General features: G+C 37.9%; 1 protein-coding gene across 6 annotated transcripts in view; it reads right to left on the minus strand.

Moving 5' to 3' along the window:
* Window positions 1-19,005, minus strand: part of LOC126183515 (glutamate receptor ionotropic, kainate 2) — a 270,896-nt gene that overhangs the window by 33,067 nt on the left and 218,824 nt on the right. For 5 of the 6 annotated variants that reach the window (XM_049925566.1, XM_049925565.1, XM_049925567.1 and 2 more), the window contains 3 exons: window positions 13,327-13,464; window positions 9,631-9,829; window positions 3,207-3,438 (listed from right to left, as the gene is read on the minus strand). In XM_049925566.1, the coding sequence (XP_049781523.1) occupies window positions 3,207-3,438; window positions 9,631-9,829; window positions 13,327-13,464 (569 nt within the window). Of the gene's footprint in view, window positions 1-3,206; window positions 3,439-9,630; window positions 9,830-13,326; window positions 13,465-13,775; window positions 13,914-19,005 lie in introns of all 6 variants that reach the window. The other variant, XM_049925564.1, reaches the window with a different exon arrangement.

Consider the following 19,005-nt stretch of genomic DNA (forward strand, 5'->3'; position numbering starts at 1 on the left):
AGGTGGGGACTGTCATAATGTTATGTCATCTAAAATGACTTCTGCAAGTATCTCTTAGAGGCAAACCTAGAATACATCTAACGGCTTTCTTCTGCAAGTCGACTCTGTTGCATTTACCCACAACAGTATTCCATATTGCAGCTGTGAGTGGAAGAATGTAGTCACTTACTGATCAAAAGCCCAAGTAATTCCACATTTTTATTCTCAGACTTCATTGCTAAGGGACTGAAATAAAGTTCTTCTCGTTTTGTTTTGCTTATGGACAGCTGGTTGGCCAGACACCAGTGATTAGTCATCTCGATTTATAAGTTTACACCTGTTGTTACCAGTATGATATCAGCAGCATAGATCATGTTCTCACTTGGTATATGACTTGAGAAACAATTTGTATAAACAATCAAGAGAAAGGGTCCAAGAGCCAACCCCTGTGGGATTCCACATTTTATTTTAAGCATCTATGATGCCTGATTATTTGCTCATACTTTCTGTGTGACATCATGTCAAAGACTTTCCTCAAGTCTATAAGTGTAGCACATGTAGCTTGTCTCTTTTTCCAACAGCATCACAAATCATATCTAACATATTTCCTGTTGCTTTCACTGTTGACAGATCTGATCTAAAGCCAAACTGGTTTGCAGTCAATAACCTGTTGTTTTCAAAAGAGTCACATATTTATGTATACAGATTTCTATTATTTTTCATACAACTGAGATTGTCCTATGGTCACTAGGGAGGCATATTTCTCCTTTCTTAAACACTGACAGTCTAACAGTGATTTTAAGTGCTACAGGGAAAATACTATCTGCCACAATTCTGTTGGCTAGAAAAAGCAATGGCATTTTAATTTCATCTGCTATGCTCTCTATGACAGAGCTGCTCATTCCATAATAGTGCCCTGTTTTAGAATATCCAAGCTTGTTAATTGCTTTGCTAATATTGTAAGGAGTAATTTTAGACCATGAGAATGTAGTTACATTTTTTGTTTGGGGTACAAGTGTCTCAGCAATTGAGCTGTTGTTGCAGCTTGAATGATGACAGCTTGTACAGTTTACAAAGTATTCATCCAATACATTGGAGTCTATGGCAATGGTATTATCTTTCTTGGATTGATTTATTTCACTTTTAATTACATTCCATGCTGCATTAGTACTATTTTTAGATTTCAAAATATAGCTATCATTTCTTTTACACTTGGCTATTTTAATTTCAGTTTTGTAGACATGTTTGAGTTTTGTGTCTATTTTCTAAACTTCACCACTATTCACAGACCTTTCTTTAGCTATGAGAAGCAGCATTATTATTGTATTCACTGTCATAGCATACCATATTTTCAGTATTTTGTGGTCTACATTTAACAACTTTAATATTGTTTTTATATATGGTTGGACAGTTGCTATTTAGTAAATGCTGAACAATGCCTTAGCAACAAAGTAATGAATTCATCAACAGATCGCTCAGTAGTCAAGTTAAAGGAGCAGTCCACTGATTTGAGTTCTGTACTTTACAAAGCTTTTAGTACATTCAAAGAGTGACTGTCTTATTTTTGGACATAGTTCTTCATGATCAGATGCCCTAATTTAACCACACTACATTCTTCTACACAGTATTTATTCTCACTGGTGATTATGTTGCCTAGGTATGATACTTGCCTTGTTGGTTGTTCATTGATGCAGTACAGATTATGTGATTTAAATGAATTTATTAAGTGACATACATTTTTTTCATTTTTCCCTTAAGCCTATGCTATTTCACCAGGCATGAAGTTTGTGATGTCTATATCTTGAAAGTAATTGTATTAGTATACCTACAAAAGCTTTTTCATCAGTTCCTGGTGTATGACAGAATGGTATTAAATGAACAGCATAAAGCCACCTTATTCCTATTACCATTTACTCCCAATTAGTCGTCAATATAGGTAGCCGATGCATCCCCCTGTAGTACAAGGATCGTCTTGTCCCAAAAGAATGCCAAAGAAGTGGAAACATTGATTGTTTATACTTCAAGGACATCAAAATCCACCCAATGGAAAAAGTCTCTGGCAGAGTGGGATGCTTAGCCATCTTGTGTGGCATCTGGAAATTTCATGTATACTACTACAGAACAAGCTTCCAGCTGATCACTGAACGTGGCTATTTTTTCAGTTTTGTAGACTTGTTTGAGTTTTGTGTATATTTTCTAAACTTCACCACTATTCACAGACCTTTCTTTAGCTATGAGTAGCAGCATTATTATTGTATTCACTGTCATAGCATACCATATTTTTAGTATTTTGTGGTCTACATTTAACAACTTTAATATTGTTTTTATATATGGTTGGCCAGTTGCTCTTTAGTATGTGCTGAACAGTGCCTCAGCAGCAAAGTAATGAATTCATCAACAGATCTCTCAGTAGTCAAGTTAAAGGAGCAGTCCTATATAGGGATAATTCAGCATGCACAATAGGTTATCAGAGCAGGAATCACAGCACTGATAGTTTGTTACTCAGTAATTACTGCCACTAAATCTATTGATAGCCCATCAGTTATTGTGGCAATTCTGATGCATTTCATCTCCTCTTGGCTATTTCTCTAGTGTTTGACAGAGGGGAGGGGTTTGTTTCCTTACAGGTGAACAGTACAGAATTTCATGCAAAACTTTCCCACAACAGCTACCAAGGTAGCACAATGCTACCCATCTCCCTGCAAGCCTCCATCAACTCCCTGTTGTGGACTCTCTTCCATTTGCAAATGCAAGTTCTCCATCTCCTACATCAAAGTAACTGGAAAATGTCCTGTACAAAAACCACTCTGTGGTGACATGTGTACTGGATGAGGTTGATGAGGACATGGAGCAACAGATGTATGTACCCAATGTGCCAAACATCAACTGGCTCCTGAAAAGATATCTTCCAAATGGCCAGCAACCTGGCCTCTATGGAACAAGATGTATTTGGACTTTGCAGTGCCTTTACTCAGTGCAGTGAGGCTCACAGTATTAAACACTTGTCTGAGCGTCTTCAGACCTTATTTGGTAACAAGAGGGTGGCTTTCTGTTTCAGTCCTACTGATTTGTCTATTTATAATTCTCTCTGACACTTTGCTTCAAAAGTACAGTGACACCAAAGAAAAATTTTTAGAGGTACAATTAAAAATGAAAGAAAAAATTAAAAGTGTGCAAAATGGGTTAAGGTAAAGTTTTGATTATTACTCACACACTTTTGGACTTACTTGGTGGCATGGCAATTCCGTAGCCTTTTGAATCCAAAAGTCCTCCTACTTGGGTCAGCTCACAGTTCCGTTCAATAACATACTCTATTGATGTTGATTCCATTAGAAAAGCATAACTGCCTTTTCCTTTCACAACACGGTCCACTCCTTCAACATTTGAGCTTGTAAAAACGCTTGGACGAGCAGACTCCATGAATGACCACATCCTCTGGTACGTTGAAAAATTGGAATCCTAAAACAAGATGTAGATATCCTTGAACTCAAGTGTAAAGTGGTAAATATGTTCAAAATGTTCCTGAAATTATGAAAGTTTTGATGTACCATCATGCACTCACTACCAAAACACTTACATAAGAATAAATTTAACAGACAAACTATACTGAAAATTGACATACAGTGTTGCTGTGTGTAATTATGTTATGAATGGATGTGTCAAATGGCCACACTGTCAATAATGCTGCTAGATAAGTGAAGTAAGTGATTACAAAACCCTCAATATGCCAGTTATTTAAAGACAGTTACCCACAGTGAACATGAATATGCACCCAAAATGCGGCAAAGATACATCTGAAAAGAGCCTGAAGGAGATTAAATCATTGAATTCAATGGCAGTTGATCAGTTATTAGAAATTCACTTCAGTGATTCCAATTGTATTTTCTTCTGATGTTGAAAACTTTGTAAATATAATGGAATGTATGGGTGTTAGAAGAGACTGGCACAATACTATACGAGTTGATGCAGTATCTGTCCTCAGCTATGTAAGAACCACTAAAAATTGTTATGCACCATTAGCCATGAGAAATGTAGTGTCTGCCAGCAACATAAATATAACATTAAGTGAGCCAGAGATGAACATTAGTCAAGAAGGTGCCAATAGGAAAGTGTAGGAACGTTTTGATCCTGTCAAAAAAGCAAAAAAACAAACAGTTTTTCATGTAGGGAATGTGAAAAATGAGTGATGAAGGGTATTTTAAATGTCAAGTGCAATTACTGGTTGCACGAAAAGTGTGCAAAAGTGAACCTAAAATTTATCAGTGATGATGTTCCATGGACATGCTACATTTGTTTATGAGTTGGAACAGCCTATCTTGTAAGTACAGTGGACTCAAAAAACGAAATTATAAAGTTGCTGCAAAAGGACATTGAGGCATTAAATACCGAAATAGTGACTATATATATAAAAAAAAGATAGATTAATACTGGAAAAACAGGCCTGTGCGTGTCTAGAGGTGAGTGTCACACACTGTCAACCAGAAGTGGTTTCAGGTGTAAGAGGAACTGTTGGTGCCAGTTATTTTATATCCACACCAACCACTTTCTGAGTGAAAGTTGTGATGATGCGAACTGCATGCAGTGGTCATTTGGAATCAAGTACTTTGCAAAAGGCCATTTCTCGCAGCATCACGTATGGAATTTCATCTTCAGTGGGCCAAAAAATATAAAAACTGGACAGTAGCTGACTGGAATCGTGTAGGGTGGTCTGACAAGTTTGAATCTTGGCTTATTTCAATTACTGTAAGGCTCTGAGTGCACTGACCATCCAATAAGACATTTAACCCACAGTGTGTGGGGGAGGTAGTTCATGCCGGAGGTGGTTCTGTGATTTTTGAGGTTGTTTTTTGTAACTACACCTAGGCCCACTCACTCAATTTACCATGAGCATAATCTGATAGGTTTATTTCAATATTCTTGGTGCTGAAGTGTTGCCCTTCCTCCTCCATCTTCATGATGAGCATGCTCTGGAGTTTCCCATCTTCCAAGATGACAACAGTTATGTCCACAATGCACCCATTCCTTGTATGATGAACACTTAGGTAACCTATTGTAGCTTGAATCGTCCACCAGTTTACCTAATTTTAATCCCACATGAAATGGCTGGAACTATTGGGGATGTGTGACAAAACCTAGTAACCCAACATCTTCACTATTTGATAGCTCTATGGGATCCAAACATCAGAGCAACTTCATTTGAACATGGCATAACTGAAGGAACTAGTGGACACTCTTTCTCACAAAACGCAGACCATTACCACAGCTAGAGGTGGTGTTATATGGTATTTGCAGGATGTCTCCTGTGGCTGAACAATTTTTTGTCTGGCATGCTTACATTCCATCATCAGTGGGGTTTCAAACTACCTGTTATAGGTAGTCTTCAGAAAAGGCAGCTAGTAATGTTTCACAGAGTGTCTTGTCACATCCACCACTAACAAAACTACAATTTCCCTAACAAACAGTTGGATGATTAATGTCTCCTCTGATAATTGCAGTATGATCGGGGAACTTATGAAGTAGCAAACTGGAGTTTCTCTACAGATTTTTGTTACATCTGGGGGTGTGCATGGTGGCCGATGCAAGGATCCAGTTATAAGTTTATGCTCTCCTTGCTACCCAGTCTGCCCCAAACAGTATCACATGCAGCTTCAGTTTCTTTCTCAGTAGAATTGGGTTTCTTGTCTACACCACATCGATTTTCTAAATATCACTGATATCAATTTCAGGCTTTAACCAGCTTTCTGTGCCAACAACTTTACCACAGTAGTAACACCGGCTCCTGCCAGATCACCTAAGTTAAGAACTGCTGGCATGGGCTAGCACTTGGATGGGTGACTATCCTGTCTACCAAGCGCTGTTGGCAAGTGGGGTGCACTCAGCCCTTGTGAGGCAAAATGAGGAGCTACTTGACTGAGCAGTACTGGCTCTGGTCTCGTAAACTGAGATATGGCGGGGAGAGTGATGTGCTGACCACGTTCCCCTCCATATCTGCATCCAGTGATGCCTGTGGACTGATGAACTAGTGGATCCCACCGTTAGGCCTTCATGGCCTGTTTGGGTAGGGTTTATTCTAGTTTTAACCAGTTTTTTGTACATAGTATTATGTAACCTCCAAAGCTTTTCAGGAGTACTTCAAATTCTGGAACTTTGATGCAATGCTTTTGCAATCTACCACAAGGATTTTAATACTCTTGCCTGTGGAGGGAGTGGGTAGGACACTCCTTTCATCATACACTAACACTTCTGGACCTCCTACAAGTGTTGTTTACTGGGCTGGATGGAGAGTCACCTAATCTAAAAAACCTAAATAAGCACCCAACACATGGTCAGCTACCTGGGTAGTAGTCTCTGATGTATAGTTCACATTTGAGCCATTTAGGGGAATCGTAGAGTTTTCAACCCTATGGCGTATGTCTACGAAGTCACAGCTTAGCTTGTCACACGACCTTCAAAGGTCTTCTACTCAGCTATGAACGTGGTGGTGATGATCAGTTCTGGGGACAATGCTACAGACTGTGAGCTTTGTTGAAACTGTTAGCCATCCTGGTACTCTTGACCTTCTCTTCTATACAGAAGAATGATTCAAGTATGACCTCAGAGCTTAGGTGTCAGGCATTTTTTGTTCCAACATGTGCCTTAATCTGCAATTGGTTGCATATTGTTCCCTCAATGACTGTCAAAACAGTTTCTTCAGCATGTCAATGAAGCCCCAGACACACAGACTGAGTGCACAAGATGTTCCTTCCCACCCCTCGCTGCAATTTCTCATTATTCACCTGATGTTTTAAGTGCCGGTGATTAATAGCCCAATACCCTCTTGCATTTGCCTTCCCTTAACACAGGATAACTAAGTTTTCTAACAAGTAAATTGAGTCTCACTGGCCTAGTTTTGGTCTCAGTGGAAGACAGAGCCTCGAACTTGTTGACATGGAGGAAGGGTTAACACCTTGATTTCTCCCTGGTCCCTGTCTCTCCTGTACGGGGCCCTGGACCTGCCATCGGCATGGCACTCACAATCAAGTGGATGGTTAGTGATAGATTCTTTACTTTCTGTAAAGGAGATAAAATCAATGAGAGAAGATAGTACTTGAGGTACCTCTGGTGTCTCCGATACGTGACTCTTGGTAGCCCTCCCAACACACCTATTTGCAGCAGCTTCCAATTTGTTGATGGTAGTCAGGGGGATTTCCAGCTGCTTATGAACATCAGCTAACTCATTCTGCGCCTGAGAACTGCATACACAATGGTGCTGCACTGTGGCTGGTGCAATATTTTACAGAACAGTAAACAAAGCTTGCAGATCCTCTTTTCATTTACAGCTTGGGTGTGCTATATGTTTTATCAATTGCCTTTAAAAACTGGAGTGATTAATAGCTGAAAAGAGATATCTATTGTGACAACTGGAAAACCTCAATAAAATTAGTAATTAGGTTATGTTCACTAACAAACTTGAAAATAAAATTAATTTGGGACAAATGCTGATGATATACACTTCTGTCAAAAGAAAAAAAAACTAAATAGGACATTATATGTTAGTAATAATATATGCTACAGTAACATTAAATCGGCAACACTCATTTACTACCAAATACCTTACACCCGACACACATTATTTCAAAAAATTCTCAAAAATACATATATAACATTTGAGAACAATTGTTTTTGAATGAGGGTACTCTCATCTCAAGATTTTAAAAAGCACAAATTAAGTTTACTATTAACGATAAAACAAATTTTTCGTGGCACCCACAGCTGTTCAAAAACACACAATATGTCAAGATATACACAAAGTATGGCACAACAGATAAAATATTACATGAAAATGGCATGAACAGCAGAACAGTAGACTATAAAATTTTGAACTAGACTTTTCTGCCACATATGATCATACACAAAAGGAAAGCCAAAAGTTGGCTTATATATTTAAATAAATGGGTGAAATGTACAGATCTGTTTTACTTAGCTAAGTTTGCGGCACTAGTGTGTCAAACTCAGTTTACACAGTCAAAATTGTGAAAATTGTGGAGCACTGAGAAAGCACGTCTTCTGGTTATGGCAGTTAACAATGCAGTGTTACTGTTTTTATTGTTTGGTGGTGAAGCAAATGATGGCGATGATGATAATGATGCTGATGCTGGGTTCCTATTTCAGCCAGATGCAGATAATGATTGTGTCGGCCAGCTAAGAACTCAACGTGTGTAAGCTACACCCACACTTCAATAAGGCACCTTACTCAACCTGTTCCAGAGCAGCTCATTTATGAGCTATGTACACACTTGCCCCATAGAACAAATAAAAACAGGAATTGTACAGTATGGTACATATATAATATATGCTCAAATATATTCCGATACTGCAGTGCATGCATGTCCAAACGAACAGGCACTGTGACAACTACAGCTGTTCTGAAACAGATGAAATGTATTCACAATCGCGAATATGGGAAACCTTCAGCTGCATTATGGAATAGGAAAACTTCAGCTGTATTATGGAATGGTCCAACACAAATTTTCAATTTGGTCATTCCATTATGCAGCTGAAGGTCGGCCGTATTCGCAACTGTGAATACAATTCATGCATCACTTCTATTCTGTGCATTCATATCAGGTTTACATCCACAGAGGATTGCTAGTTGTAAAGAAGAATGATGGAGTCTAATTTTGCACGTGAAGTAAAACTGAAGTATGCTTTGTTAGCTGCTGATTATTTTGCCTTAATGTTGATGTAAAAGCTATGGTATTCACAAGAGATGTTTTACAAGTATTTAAAGAAGTCCATTCCTTAGAATATCAAATTAATGGCTATTAAAGGTGCCATTCAATTTTACTAACTACTGGTGACCATAAACTCTTTTTCTTTCTCATTGATTTGCTATACTGTTTTTGTCCCACTTGCTGTAAATTCAAACTGATGAAAGGACGATTTAGGTGTGACAAATTGTCAAAAATGTCATCACTAGCTAAGGAAGTCAAGCCGAAGAAGAGGGAAGAGAAGTAGCTGCAGTATTTTCAAAGGAAGTATTCTGGCATTCACAATTAATCAATTTAGAAAAACCACAAGAAATTTGAACCCCACTGCTCTATAATGAAAGTCCAGTGCTGTAAACACTTGTCCATATCAGTAAGGTATGTCAATAAAGCTTTGAGTGTTTTCGCTGACCCATTATCTGCATGGACAGCACCTACTTTTATTAATCTTGGTTGACGATTTTAGAATTCTCTGTTGGGCTTTCCTGGTATTAGACTGAAGGATTTGGGGATTAGGCATTTCTTTGTGTGATTCCAGTTTTGGTCATGGAATACTCAAAATCTCCTTCAAAGATTTTTCCTTTGCAGAATATTTGTGTCAAAGACATGTCAGCTATCCAAACCAGCAACTGAAATTCTTGAAATATTATTGTCATTATGCAGAATTGGTATTTTACTTATTCACAGATTGAATAGATAGCCACATTATACAAAATCCACATTTTAAATCTTTCTTTACTTTGATTATACACTTTTCTATCTTAATTCAACTGCACCATTTAACTTTTTACCAGCCTTATGATCAGAGAGGAAAAAATTGTAGTGAGCTTAAAATGGTAAGTATTTATGTAACCTAAAGATTAATAATTCAATATTTTTTTTGCTATGAACTGAAATAACTCACCCTAAAAAATGCTGCTGTTGATCCACCTCTGAGAGCACCATATTTTATTTTTGTTTGTTTTGCTAAGTCTTCCGCACTCTCAATTGGAGAATCCATTCGCTCAACAGTAAGGAAAGCTGCTAAGTTGGCTGTGTAGGATGATATCATAATTAAGGTAAAAAACCACCACATTCCAGCAACCATCCGTGTTGAAACTGCCCTAAAATATACAATATAGTCACTGGTACAACAGCATAATGAATGAACCTAAAAGTTAGATACACACTAAGGAGCAACTGAATTAGAGTTACTTTCATTGCTAGAGGGCTCCTCCCACCATGGCACACTGTGACTGGACTGGAATGTCATTGTAACTTGTCCTGCCAATTGATGTTTCATCTGAGCACAAGATGAGAAAGATACACGCTATTGGTGCATTTACCACAGATTTTAGATGCTCAGTGCATAGGACACTATCTCTAAAGCTATGCAGCACTGAGCTTTTCATGTGGCCTCATATTGAGGGTTACCGATTCAGAGAAAAATTAGTGCCACTAGTGTCAGCTGAAATGGGCTACAATGTCCTTATGATAGGAATTTCCAGCACATATCATTGATTTTAACAGAAGATAGATGGGTGAGAGTGTGGAAAGTTACTCACCCAGTCTATGAGTAGTTACATCTTTGGTTTCTGCATGGTACTCCATAGACACAGGGTACTGTGCAACATATTTACAGCTGCTCACCATACATCACAGGACACAAAGATAAGCATGAGCACTGGAAGACTGCCAATCATAGAGAAAGGTCACGGTACATGTTGGTACAAACTAATGACAGAGTATAAGCATATTAAAACTCACTTTGGCAGAATGGTAACAGTCAGGTTTTTGATTACTGTATTTACTCGAATCTACGCCGCACTTTTTTTCCGCACTTTGTAATCCAAAAAACCGCCTGTGGCTTAGAATCAAGTGCAAAGTAAGCGGAAGTTCTGAAAAATGTTGTTAGGTGCCGCCACAACTAAGTTCTGCCGTCGAATATATGTAGCGCTACACAGGCATGTTTTGCAGGCACAAAGGTGCCAAAACCTCTGCGTCAGTAAATAAATTTTAAAAAAAGGTTGAAGATGAGCTTTTTTCTCCGCCCCGAGTTTCGACCACTGCATTTTCATACATTATCCAACGAAGTAAATACAAATTCCGTATTGTTCATCTTCGAATGTAGCAGCATTTCAATGTACTACGAAAATCCGACTTGCAAGACTGTTTGGGATGTTTGTCAATATGGCCAACTCTACGTTCTGAATTTTTTCCTACCTGTGAGAAGAGATGGTTGCTAATAGGAACTTTTATGTATTGTGAGTCACATGCAGTATTCTCTTCACCATAAGAATAATACGAATATAAACATTTTGCCATGTATTGTTTCGTGTTTGCTGCTATCTCATTGAAATCCTGTCTGCCTAATAAACTACAAAACTCGAGTGAGTCAACAGCAAACGCGGAAGAATATACGTATCATGTCATGTTTATATTCATATTATTCTTATGCCTAATAGTGGTACTGCCAGAAATGAAGCATGGCAATTGACTAGATTTTTAAATCTAAGATGACTCTAATTTCTGTGCAGAATGTAATGTACTAAAGAGGCGTCTGCAAAGATTTTCAAATGGAGAAAAATTTTTGCTAAATTCTCGTTCAGAACATCTTCTATCATATACAGTCTATTATTTGGTTCTTGTTGATCATTATCGAGGAAAGCAGGAGTGTAAGTCACAACAAATAGCGGTCTCTTGCCATTGTTTCGCTAATGAGACGATTCCTCTCTTTTGTTTTTTAATTGTAAGTGGCGGTAGCATGCACGAAAGCAAGCCATGCCGCGAGCGGTTACAGGTCGTAAACACACGTTATCAGAATGCGACAAACAATGCATGACACAGTACAGTAATGAATTTTCAGCTTGGAGTGACATAAACACCTATAACAAAGAGAACGGCACTTATCAGATCAAAGAAAAATAAGCAGTCAATTCAAACCAGACGAAGCATGTGAAAAAGGAAGGCTACCCATATAAATACGGACGGAGCGCCTGACGCATAGCAATGGCTACCTGATAAAGCTTAACTGCTATGCTCACGACTCGAACCAAACTACTGTAGCAGTATCGTCATTCATTCGACCTAAATTGTGTCTCATATTACAATGGACCAAATTTGTTTCGATTTGGAGGTGCGGCCTAAAACTTTCCTCTCCCCTTGAATTTCGAGTCTCAAATTTCAGGTGCGTCTTAGATTCGGGAAAAGTTTTTTCCTTGATTTCGAGTCTCATTTTACAGGTGCAGCTTAGATTCGAGTGCGGCTTAGATTCGAGTAAATACGGTAAGTTGTTCTCATGTGTTGGTCATTTACATTGGACCAAATATATCCAAGATTGTCCATGACCAATGAATGATACGAAAATCAACAGTGCAATCATGTGCACCATTTGTTTGTCTATAGCTCTTTCCTGTCCCTCTCCCCCTCCTACCCTCCACCAAATGTGGCTTGTGCTTACAGTAACACAACTCAGCACTGTATTATTCCTAACTTGTTTCAGAGTAGGTTGAAGAACTCCCCTTCAGACATGAAGGTGTTAACAAGGCTCACTAAGAAGAAATGAGGTTCTACATGTTACTAGATAGGTGTCTCTAATTCAATTGCTCATCAGTAAGTCAAAGTTGCAAAGAGTCTTTCAAAGAAAATAAAATCAACAGAAGGAATCTGTTAAAATAAGATGTTTTAAAAGGTTGTACTACATTTAAATATTGTATTATCATCATTATGCATTACTAAATTCCTGGTATGGTTTTAGGCAACACGAAACTGTGGTGCACAAATCACCTACGAGACTATTTGTTTGCCAACTCTGTCTTCCTTTTGTTACAAACAGAAAGGAACAAAGGAGTATTAATTTACAATGATAAGTAGACTTTCAAGAAAGCTTAAAATAGGTTATGAAGTGTGGAAATATACTCCAGATGTTCATAATTTTAATCTATTTATTATTATTATTATTATAACCTATCTCTGTAATCATTAAATATTTATTTTCATAAAATTATAACATGAAATGGAAGATTCACATGCAATAATAGCTTGTGTTGGCAATATATGCTAACTGATCAATTTTTTCAACAATTTTTATGATATTTCTCAAGAATAGAAATGATAAGTTATATCAATACTGTATATATTATATCAGTGTTTTATAGTAAATAGGAAAATTACCTAGTACAATTATAGCTTTTACATTGTGAGTAAAAATGTGTGAAACATGCTACAATGTTCTACAGAAATAAAAATTAAAAGGGGTAGAACTGTAAGAATGCGAAAAATACTGGTTGGTTATTTTATAAAGGTACTTGTAAACATTATTATTATTAAATGTGAAGTTGTTGCCATGGATACAGCTTATGATCAGTTACATTCTACTGATCAAATTATTTTACATTGTCACATGAATAATATGATCCTGAAATGGTTCTAGACACTTTTCCTTGACAATATAACAATAATTCTTTTAATAAAACGAGTTGTTAAAAGTATCATGGAATTAATAAAGCATGGATAATATATGCAGTTTCATGAACTCAATTCTGTGGGAGTGTCTCTATTTAAAATCTTTGCTTATCAAGTCTGTTGTGAAGCCACATCAAAGGATGCAGCATAACCTTACTTGGGAGCTATATCAGAACCTTGCTGCATCAGGCTACCAATCGTGAACCATAGTGAATTCAACAGACTGAACTGGTTCTCCAATACATCAGGCTCATCATTGCAAGGGTGAGGATTGTCCCACTCATAAGGACTGAATCTGCAAGGAAAAATAATAAAATATCATGCAAAAATGCAGAGTAAGCACGACCTTCGGAGCAACAGCATACAAAGTTCCACTTCGCCCCACTGAGTGAGTTCATTAATTAACAATTAAATTATGATTCAGGATAATATTCTCTTTGACATATAACCATGGTATTTTTGAATGCACAGAAATCTCTTTGTGTGACAAAGGTTCCTATTAGTCTAAGTAAATGTGATGTAATAGATGGCACCAATGTTGTAGAGATTTGTGAAGTTGTGGAACTTTTTGTGTTGCTTACGAAGGACGTGCATTCTAGAGCTTACTTGGGCAAGAAGTCACAACCCTGTTGCATTAATGAGCCAATGGCGAACCACATGCAGTTGAGTAGAGTGAACTGATTCTCCAGGTGATCTGGATCAGGGTTGCAAGGATGGGGATTCTGCCATTCATATGGAGTGAACCTGAAAAATTACTTTGTGCTATACACAGCACCATAGTTACCTTCTACAGTAATACTTTATTTATTAGATTCAGCTCAACACTCTTCAAGGGAACAATTAAACAATAAACAACAAAGTAATAAAATATTAACTGCAAAAGATCTCTATGTGCTATTGTGAGGTACAAATAAACTTCACCTGAATTACATTATTTATAAAGAAAACATTACTTCGCTGATTTTGTATTTTGTCACAATTATGTTGGAGATATGGTGAAGGTGCCTTCTTATTTAAGATTACTCATCTAGCTTTCCCTTCAAAATATGAAAAACTTACTAAGTCTCCTTTCTCTGCTTTCAAAATGAAGGTATATATCCCTTGACAATAATCATTAATAGTACTGTATGTGTACTCTAATGAGATTAATAAGAAAATACCATGAGCATAAAAATGCATAGCTTCACTCTGCTGAATATCTTTGTTAATATGCCCATGAGGTAGTAAAAAATAAGGCCACAAAAGCTATGAAATGTGGTTGAACAGTGCTCATATAAAAAGTAATCTTTAAAAATTTTAAGTTTACCTATTGTCGATGGCAGGCAGATATACTTTTCAATTGTGATTTTCAAATGTGGCAAAATACATGACTCAGAGAGTGGGAAGCCATTCTTTGTGTATTGCAGAAAACAGATATAAAGGAAAAAAAACAGATGTAGTTCATACCTTAGTCCTGCCACTAAACCAATACAATAGTGCATACATTTTGAATTCCTACATTTCAGTAGTATTTTCAGAGGCCAATGACACACTGTGTTTCACTTAGATGCGATATGTACTGAACTTGACTTTTTCTGCAACTCAAAATGGTAGAGTTACTGTGGATTTTGAATGAAGTGCTGGAGTGTCTCTATAAAGTACTTTCTGCTCAGTTTTTAACAAAAGTATATCACAAATTATCTGATGCTGAAGGCATAAAATGACTTTTTTATATTAGTCGATTTGCTCAAGCACTAGAATGATACTGCTGTGTTCCTTCTACATTATGTAGAAATTGACCTAATGGATGATAGATAATGAATGTGACTGGAAGATTAAATCAGAAGAATTCATGGTGAGCCCTGGAAGAGGCCTTCATTCAACAGCAGATAACGATGACAATGATGATGAAGATGATTAGCACAACACTGTTCTTTCATTAACAGCAACTTCACACGTCACTGCTCACATGTCATCTGCTGAATTTATTTCATTCCTAGATTATGTCTGCAACCCTATTCCAAATACACAGCACAGACCGATCATGTGCGAAATTTACGCAGCAGTTAGACCACAGACAGTTCCGTTCAAAAGGAGATTTAACTTCAGGAAAGCCAACTGGCCGAAGTTGGCTGGACGGTGCAGTTCTCAATATTGAACCTTCACCTGACTTGTATGATACTTTTGTGAGGGCTGTAAAGAGGTGCTCCAGAATTGCAATTCCTTGGGGTTGTCGAACATCATACATTCCTGGTCTAACTTCAGAACTCAGTGCTCAATTTACAGAGTATAAGGTACTATTTGAAGAAGATCCATTCGGCCAGACAACGCTATCGGCTGGGAATAAACTTATTGCATCTCTGAAAGAATCCAAAAGGAATTCTTGGGTTAAAACTATGGAAGAACTTGATCTCATCAGAAACAGTCATAAAGTGTGGAGATTACTGAGACGCCTCAATAATGACCCAATCAGATCCACAGCACACTGCAACATTACTGCAGATCAGATAGCACACCAACTGCTCATGAATGGGAAAGGAAGCCATAGAATCAAAGTTCCAAAAGTACAGCAAGAGGCCCAACAAGAAACGAGGGATCTGACTCTCTCATTCGCGATATCTGAATTAAACAAGGCTATTAAGGAGAGCAAAACTGGCAAAGCATCCGGTCTAGATGACACCCGTATGGAGCAAATCAAGAATTTCGGTCCAGAAACAAGAAAGTGGATGCTGCAGCTTTTCAACAACTGCATGAACCAGTGCCAAATACCAAAGATCTGGTGAAAGAGCAGGGTGATAGCTCTTCTGAAACCTGGAAAGGAAGCAAATCATCCCAAGAATTTCAGACCAGTTAGCCTTTTGAGTCACCTTTATAAACTGTTCGAACGTATGATTCTGAATAGAATCCTACCAGTAATAGACCCTCTTCTCATACCCGAACAAGCAGGATTTCGACCAAACAGAAGCTGCACAGGGCAGCTTTTGAATCTCACTCAGTTTATAGAGGATGGTTTTGAAACTTGTCAAGTAACAGGCGTGGTCTTCATGGATCTCAGAGCAGCATATGATACGGTCCATCATCGGTTACTCCACACAAAACTATACAATATGATCAAGAACGCCCACCTTGTTAGACTGCTCAGCACCCTCCTCCAAAACCGCAGGTTTTTTGTTGAATTTCAAGGACAACGCAGTCGCTGGAGAGCGCAGAAAAATGGTCTACCTCAGGGAAGCGTCCTGGCTCCACTTTTCTTCAACATCTATACCAACGACCAGCCATTGACCCCAAGCACAAGGAGATTCTTATATGCAGATGACCTAGCCCTTGCTACGCAGAGCTCATGCTTTGAAAGAGTGGAAAGAAGCCTGACAACAGCACTTAGAACACTGTCAAGCTACTACCATCGGAACCAACTCAGACCAAACCCTTCGAAGACACAAGTGTGTGCCTTTCATTTAAGGAACAGGGAAGCTAATCGTGAGCTACATATTGCATGGTCAGGCATCCAACTCCAGCATCATCACGCACCTAAATACTTGGGAGTCACTCTCGACAGAGCTCTGACATTCAAAACTCACTGCAAGAACACCAAAATGAAAATCTCCGCTCAAAACAACCTAATTCACAAACTAGCGGACACACAGTAGGGATCACATCCACAAACTATTCGCTGCTCTGCAATGGCACTGTGCTTTTCTACTGCTGAATATGCTTCTCCAGTCTGGTACAGGTCATCTCATGCCATACAAGTAGACATTGCTCTCAACGAAACCTGCAGGTTGATAACAGGTTGCTTAAGACCTACCCCAACTGATAAGCTCTACTGCCTGGCTGGAATAGCACCACCATGGATACGCAGAACAGTGGCTGCCAACAAGGAGAGACTGAAAGTGGAACTGGACAGTGCCCATCCACTGCACGGACATTATTCACCACAGCAACGGCTGAGATCGCGAAAGGGCTTCCTGAGAACATCCGAGAAGCTCACCATTTCACCAGAGAAGGCAAGGCTGGAGTTATGGAAGAAGTTGATGCCTCACCTGCAGATACCAGAAGCTGAAGAACTACCACCTGGACACAACGAGAGCTGGCTGGTGTGGAAATCTTTAAACAGATTACAATCAGGATTTGGACGATCCAGAGACAACCTGAAGAGATGGGGCTTCATAACAGAAGATACGTCCTGACTGTGGACAAGAACAAACCACAAGCCACATGCTCCAGTGCCTTTTGTGCCCTACATCCTGCATGAAGACTGATCTCCTGCAAGCCACTCCAAGCACCTTGGAGGTTGCAAAGTACTGGGAACATGTAATATAAATACAATTTGTGTATATCTATGTACATATTTATTGATGTGTATGGCTATTGTAAATTTGTATGTTTCTGAACCGAGAATAAATAAATTTCATTCCTTTTAAATATCTGTGTTTCTTCATATTCATTTGGTTGTGTAATATAGACACATACCCATATGATAATTAAAAAAAACATTGTTTAAACATGATGTACACTCAGAAAGATGAAAAGATTATAATTAACATTGAAAGAAAATAGAAATATTTGCTACACCTAGCAGTAATAAAAAAGATTTAGATCTGCAGAAATTTAGTTTCCAAAAACAACTATTACCTTACCAGAAGCTAAGGGGGAAAAAAACATGTAGGAAGCAACAGGTGTTACACATTGAAGATACGTTATTCATAATCCCTTGCTTGCTTACTTTCTGTCACTGCCACCACACCTAGCTTTATTTCCCTTTACTCACCTTGTATGAGATCACAGTCAAAAATATTTCCCTTTACTCATTTTGTAAAATATCACAGTCAGAAATATTTCCCTTTACTCATTTTGTAAAAGATCACAGTCAAAAATATTTCCCTTTACTCATTTTGTAAAAGATCACAGTCAAAAATATTTCATGTATGTGAATGTAACTTTTAATATTTAATTTCTTTTAGTCAATTATTTCAACATCTCACAAAATGTTCCACATACCTAATTGGGGAGGGGGGGGGGGGGGAGAATCCTAAAAAGCAGATTGACTGAGTGGAGGTATAAATTAATGAAAAGAAAAATCTATTATTAGCAGTTTTCTTCATCCATGGAACACATTTACCAAGATATCAGATAGACCATCACATTACAGGTTAAGGATGAAAACATAACAGATATTTACATACTTACAGATGTAGTATAACATTTGCTCTGATAATATATGCTAATTATAAACTAGAGTTAACAATATATCACATATGTCACATGTTTATGGAATAGTCATATTTTGTTTATAGTTAAAAGACTTAATAAGTGCTTTAATTAGTAAGAGAGTATCTACTTGAAAAAAAAAATCTGTAGTTTTCAGCATATTTTTCACCTATTTCAACCACATATGTATACTGACAACTATTGAGTGGTAATGGTTATTGTCTACTGTATGGATGGAGCACGTTTTAAAATGGGCACTCTTTCTTGCAGTGTTGCTGGAGATTTCCACTCACAGTCCAAATATCTGGATAGAAAAAGTGACTGACAAAATTCACTTCAAATAATTTTTTGCTTTTCCAAAGATACCTACACACCTGCTTCATACCTGTGCAGAATTGGTTAAAATATTTTGTTAAGAACAAAATACTCACTTTCTATCCTATACAGAATTCTGGGTGCACTTGGAAATTATTTCTCTTTTGTGCTGTTATCTTGAATACCACCAACCAGATGAAAATAGTATTTCACATCAGAAACAGTGGACCTAGGGATGTTTAGGAGTGTGGAAATATCACGTACAGACCACGTTCGAAGTCTGTGAGTTCCAAGGAGCGCCCCATTCTGCTCTCTCACGATGTGTAATGACTAC

Source organism: Schistocerca cancellata, chromosome 4, assembly GCF_023864275.1.
Source record: "Schistocerca cancellata isolate TAMUIC-IGC-003103 chromosome 4, iqSchCanc2.1, whole genome shotgun sequence".
Taxonomy (NCBI): Eukaryota; Metazoa; Arthropoda; class Insecta; order Orthoptera; family Acrididae; genus Schistocerca; species Schistocerca cancellata.